Raw genomic sequence first — 6379 nt, forward strand, 5'->3', positions numbered from 1 at the left:
TGATTTAGGTTGTATTCATAATATTTAGCGGACGGAAATCACTTATTGTGTTGAACACTGCTCATGTTAGTTTTATAGAAGTTGCTTCCAGTTGTATGGCTTTCTCTTGTATATTTACACCGTTATAGTACCCGTCAAATTCTCCGAAGAGCTGGCTATTAATTTGATAAACTTACTTTAAACAAAATCTGTAGAGGGGTTTGGGGGCTTTGTCACACGAGGCAACTTTTAAAGGGAACTTGGCGGCAACCAACTGCAGTGCATGCTACCGAAGCACTTTGATAAGCCCATGAGTAATTTGATTAAACATTGTATTAAACATTTTTTGAACATTCAAATGTAAACGCATTTTCTTCGTGGAGATTGTCCGGAACTGGTTGCCTGTAATTTGCCCCGTTGGCCTGGGCCCTACGATGGAACCGCCAGTCAACTGCAGTGACGCTTACTTCACCGATCGTGTAATTCACCCCGTAGGGGCGGAGTCCCTCCACCTCACCCTTGCGGCGATCGGGATCCTCGGCAACGGCCTCGTCTTTATTCTCTTCCTCCGCCTGCCCATATTGCGAGTGAACACCACAAATATCTTCCTCTTCAACTTGGCAATCGCGGACTTCTGCAGCTCGGTGTTCCTGGCGATCCGGCCGTACGCACTCGCTCTCAATCCGGAGAATATCGTCTGGAACGAGTTAGTGTGTCGCTTCTTCAAGTCAGATTTCCCTCTTTGGACCTGCGTGACTGCTTCCATATACAACCTCCTCCTTGTGACGTTCGATCGGTACCTGTGCGTCGTCAAGCCGTTTATATACCGTCGATACTTCACTGTGCCGAGGATCCGACTAATGGTCGCACTCTGTTGGATCTTTTCCGCCATTTTGGAGACGTTTTGTTTCTACAGCACTCGCGTGAACGCCTGCGGCCGTTGTGAGATTTACTGGTCTTCCGTCACATTACAGATTGTCTGTGCTTTCGGGGTGTTCTTCACCACCTATCTATTCCCCACAGTCGTCATGCTCTTCGTGTACGGGAGAATTGTAAAGACCTTAAAGGAGCGAGAGGAGGCTCTCAAGAACCATCAACAGAGGGCAGCAGCCGCTAGCCTACTCCGTACCCGACGTAACATCGTGACCATGCTTCAGCTCCTAGTCCTCATGTTCGGTCTCCTCTGGGCTCCAAACCAGATCCTCTTTCTGGTCATCAGCTTTCCAGGCGTCACCGCTGACATCGAAAGCATTGGTTACACCGTCCTCGTTGCGGTGGGATTCCTGAACTGTGTTGTGAACCCCTTCGTTTACGCCTTCAAAAATCCCAAGTTCAGGAAGGGGTTCATCACCGTTATTTGCTGCCGTCGTGGACACTCTATTTCCCCGTCTGATTTCAATGGTAGCGGCGGTGATGACTCTCTTACCGTGAACTCCAACAAAGTTACCGTCTCTGTAGTTAAACAAAGTGCCATCGTTGCGTCTCAGAAAGAATTTGCAGGGCAGTTGAACCACGTTCGATTCGAAGACCAGATGGAGATACAGGGACGGTTCCCATCAGTAAAAACTGATAGAGCTTCTGACATTCTAGAAGAGTAGAAGATGCAAAACTGACATCACAAGTTTATAAACGGACATCGGAGCATGGACTTCCTTTAAACAATTACACAGGTCACGCTTGAACACTTATAAACAACATGGATTTTTATATGGAACTTGTGTATCGTACACTTTTATGAACTTTTGATATCTCAAAATTTTAAGATGTGATATATAGCGATATACAAAAGTGTACAAATTGCTAATTTTAAGACGGCCGGGTCACAACGTGTATAGTTGCCGAGCGTCCATGCAGCCGTCGATTTTACCAAACTCATCCTAACTTAGGATTAATCCTATGACTTGGGACGAGTTATGTTCCCTATCCGAAGACGTTGGACGCAATGAACCCATCCTAAGTTAGGACGGGTTACTCGTCTTAACTCGAGATAGGATTAATCCTAGCATTTCGTGAAATCGGCTGCGGAGCATTTAGCTCAAGAGCAGCGTCATTAGAGTGTGGGTTCGAATCCCGGTCGTGACGTTTGTGTTCTTGTGAAAGACACTCAACTGTAATTGCATCGCATCAGGAGTACATGGGTACCTGTGAGTACCCGTTGAGGAAGGAAGGAACCATCTAGCTCGCAGGCACTCTACTTTTTAAACTGCACAACACTGTACATCATATTCTGCATAATTTATGATTTTGTTTATATTTTGTTTGCCTGCACTCGAACTTGGACAGCGCGCGCACCAACCTCACAGTGCGTTATCTTTTAATAGACCTTTTCGCAAATACCATTGCGCAAGCGCAGACTGTTGAATGAGGTGCATTGTGGGATAGATATGGATCAAATTTGGATCCCAGCTAGACCACAATGCACCTAATTCCAAGCTTTACGCGCGCGCCCAAGTATTTGCGAAAAGGTCTATACCACGAAGTCTGCACTCTGACAATTACCAATAGTGTCCAGTGTCTTTAAAGGCCCAAAGGACAGGGGTATGAAAGGCGCTTTGAAAAATGATGCTTTAAAGTGACGAAATATGATGTGATGTCATTTGCCTGAAATGAACAAGATAACTCCTTTTTGCAAGCAAGGTGCCATTGAGCGGCAATTTCCGTTTGGCAAAAAAAAGTGCACACTTTCTTTCCTTTGTTCTGTCTCACTAAATTGATAAACTGATATACAGCAGTTTTTTGTTATTTCTTCATAATGTCATATAGTCACAGCCAGGGCCCAACATTTCATAAAACATGTTTATAAGCAGCCGTTTTGTGCTAACGGAGCAAATTTCTAGTTCATAAAGCTGTTTACTGTACGCAAGGGTAAATGCTCGCTAACCCGTGGTAAGCACATTGGTGACGCAACAACTATAACGCAAATCCATGATGAACGTGCATGCGCGCCTATAGACAATGTAAGCCTCTTGAGAAATCATGGTGAAAATACGTTTTTGCTTACGCACATTTTTATGCTACAGTAAGCACAAATATTTGCTTAGCGAAATTAGGTATGAGCTAGATTTCTGAAGCTCGTGACGGCATACCATACTAGTGCTTTATAAATTGTAGTGAATAGGCTGCATCGTTAGAAATGTACACCTCATTGCTTATAGAAGTGTAAATTAATTTACATTTTCTTTACTTTTAAAACTATTGTCATCTACCGAAAATGTAAAAGTGTCTTTTTTAAACCTTGTGTATTCACAATAAGACGAGTGTGGTCAGTGACTATACTCTATAAATAAATAAATAAAAATTATGTCATGAAACAAAATTAACATTGTCAAAACCAAATGTTAACAAACTATTAAGTTAGGCCAAATAAAAAAAAATACCAGTTGATCGTCCCCGCCCGCATCCTTTTTTGGGGCCGCATCCTTTTTTTTACTATTAACTATTTTTCGATTTTTTTTTTTTTTTTTTTTAATCCATCTTTTCAAAAGGACTGGCCTAGGAGCTTTTCTCGAGTCTAACTTGATGCTCTCGAACACTTGTAACCGTCTGTTTCATAAAACAATATTAGTGAATGCCTACCCAGCAAATCTTTTTAGTGTATCCGACCCTGTTATTGTTAGTGTTAACAAAGGTCCTAATGCAACTAACAGGTATAAATAAGTTTGCAGTTGATTCACACTGAAGAATTGGTGGCCTGTTTGATTTGAAATACTTAGCGGCCATCTTGAAAAAAAATAGTAAATAGTAAATAGTAAGGCCCTCATCCTCCTCTTTTTTGAAAAATCCGGACGATCAACTGGTATTTTTTGTAATTTGGCCTTATATAACTATCTATTAATCAGATGAAATTCTACAAACAGCGTATATGCATGCAACTGCACTTTTTCAAGCTTTGAATTTAAAACTCATATTTGGAGTGTATTATTGGATCTGCTCGATCAATCGTCATATCAAAAGTATTTTCTTTGTAATAATGTTGTTGTTGTTGTTGTTTTGTAGTTGTTGTTGTTGTTATTGTTGTTGTTGTTTTTGTTGTTGTGCAGAAAGATGATATAAAAAAATAACCAGAGTAGGATAGTGGTGTCCAAGAATGTTGAGTCGTGGGGGGGGGGGGGGTGTCAAACTTTGGGGTTTGGCTTTGGGATGTATCATTGGTTTGGTTTTCCAGTTTTGACAATGTAAAAAAGGATACCTTCACTGGTTAGTGTTCACGACTCACATCCGTACATAAAGCAGTACTGATTCCACAGTGGCAGTGAAGAACTTCACCTTTAGGGACTGGAACATCTGACTTGACCATGTTCTTCATGGAGTTGCCTTCCAGGCGAGAGCGATACGACATTTCACATCTTTCTCTGTGTCATTAACCCACGAGCCCAAGTATTCTAAATCTGTCACCCGGTTCAGCTCTTAACTGACGGTTGTCTTTAAGGGAGTGGCAGTGGTGCAATTGATTATGTACTTTGTCTTCCTGGTGTTGAGAAATAGCCCACTCTGGCACATTCGGTTTCGACTGTTCTTTGCAGCATCAGCTGAGCTTGCTCAATCTGATCATAATTATTCACGATGTCATTTAAATCTGCACAAGTTTAAATAATTTGTAATTAAATTGACATGGAAATACAGTCATTTAACTTCCACAATATTGGATGTATAGTCAATCATTAAAATACTACGTTATTTAGAGGGAGCCGTTTCTCAAAATGTGTTATACTCTCAACCGCTCTCCATTACTCATTACCAAGTAAGGTTTTATGCTAATAATTATTTTGAGTATTTACGAATGGTGTCCACCGCCTTTAACATATATTATTTTGTCATAGCTTTATACAAAAATATTAACTATTGTCGATCAACCTTTCTAATTGTACAGTCCTGACTAGTTCATCAAGAGTGACATTAAACCACCAACGTAGTCTTTGATGACTTAAAGCTGCTGCTGTCAATATGAGTGATTATTTGATTTGATACATCATTGTCTGGTTCGTGTTGACGATCGAAAACCGTGCTAGGAATAACCCTCCCTGAACTCGTGCTCGTATGCTTTATAATATCTATGCTTTATGCCATCACATAATGTCGTCTTTGGGTATGGGCGCGCCCTCATCACCTCCTCTGGGAGAGTACGATTATAACTTGCGATTTATACTGAAGCCATTTTGACCCCAGAAGTAAGTTTCGGGCCCAGTGATTTTTACATTGCAGGTTGGGGGGGGGGGGGGCAAAAAATAAATCCAATTGAATTCAACTAACTTCAATTTATAAAAGTTACACATCACGTTAAAAACATGAACATTGCCATCCAGTGTGCATCCCATCAATGATAACCTCAGGTTTAGAATTTGAGGTCTCGAAGTCAAGCATATGAAAGCACACAACTTCCTGTGACCATGGTGCGACAAGGGTGTTTTTTTCTTTCATTAATATCTCGCAACTTCGACGACCGATTGAGCTAAAATTTCCACAGGTTTGTTATTTTATGCATATGTTGAGATACACCAACTATAGTCTTTGACAATTACCAATAGTGTCCAGTAGATGCTAACTATAAAAGCTTTCTATGTAAAATAGAGTGACGTTAATTTACTTACACATTCAAGCTAGCGAGGCATTGTAGAGTTATCCGCATACGCACTCCCTGTGGCCGTTTTCCATGAACTCTTTACAGGGCAAGGGGGGGGGGGGGCGGTGGTATATAGTTTGTGGCTCTGTCTTACATCTGGGCCCAATTTCACAAAAAATTGCTCAGCATGAATTTCTGCAGTTGATAAAAACGGTATTACCAACCAAATTTCCATATTGCATGTTGCTTGTTACTGGTATTCAGCTTTTGTTTGCTTATCCTGGAAATCACGTGGAAATTTGGATGGTAAAATCCTGTTTTTATCAAGGCAAAAATGTCATACTAAGCACATTTTTGTGCCGTTATGGGAACTGGAATTGTGACGACGGGTAGGGCTATTGCCTCATTGGCTGGCCATTCGGATTCGGACTTTCGCGACTATTTCGCTAGTCGATTAGAAATAACAGAACTCAACAACATGGACAGACGTAATAAGGCCATTAGGCCTAAAACTTCTTATAAACTTCAGAGATAAAACTAACATCGAGGCGAGTGTGAACGCCACGCCCCCAAAACATAGGCCCTTTTCGAAATCACGGCTTGGGCTCCAGAATCGGCTCAGGCTAGCTTGGCCCCGCGATTGTGTCTGCTTCGTTCGTACTCGTTCGGCTTCAGACGATAAAACGGAGCCTGAAGCCGAATCCAATGGCTAACCGTTGTTTCGAAAAGAGCAGTATAATCACTGAATGAAGTGGTTCTCCTGTACTGTATGGTTCCTGACCCATTTGTTGCCGTGTATGTTGATGCAGATTAAATCTCAAAGCCAGACTGTTGGTGACA

The 6379-nt window shown here is 41.6% G+C and overlaps 1 protein-coding gene across 1 annotated transcript; it reads left to right on the forward strand.

Annotated features, from left to right (window-relative positions):
- Nucleotides 1-413: 413 nt before the first annotated feature.
- On the forward strand, nucleotides 414-1577 carry LOC139947308 (substance-K receptor-like). The gene has a single exon (XM_071945203.1). The coding sequence runs from the start codon at nucleotides 414-416 to the stop codon at nucleotides 1575-1577; it is 1164 nt and encodes a 387-aa protein (XP_071801304.1).
- The last annotated feature ends 4802 nt before the right edge of the window (nucleotides 1578-6379 follow it).

Source organism: Asterias amurensis, chromosome 14 (genome assembly GCF_032118995.1).
Source record: "Asterias amurensis chromosome 14, ASM3211899v1".
Lineage (NCBI taxonomy): Eukaryota > Metazoa > Echinodermata > Asteroidea > Forcipulatida > Asteriidae > Asterias > Asterias amurensis.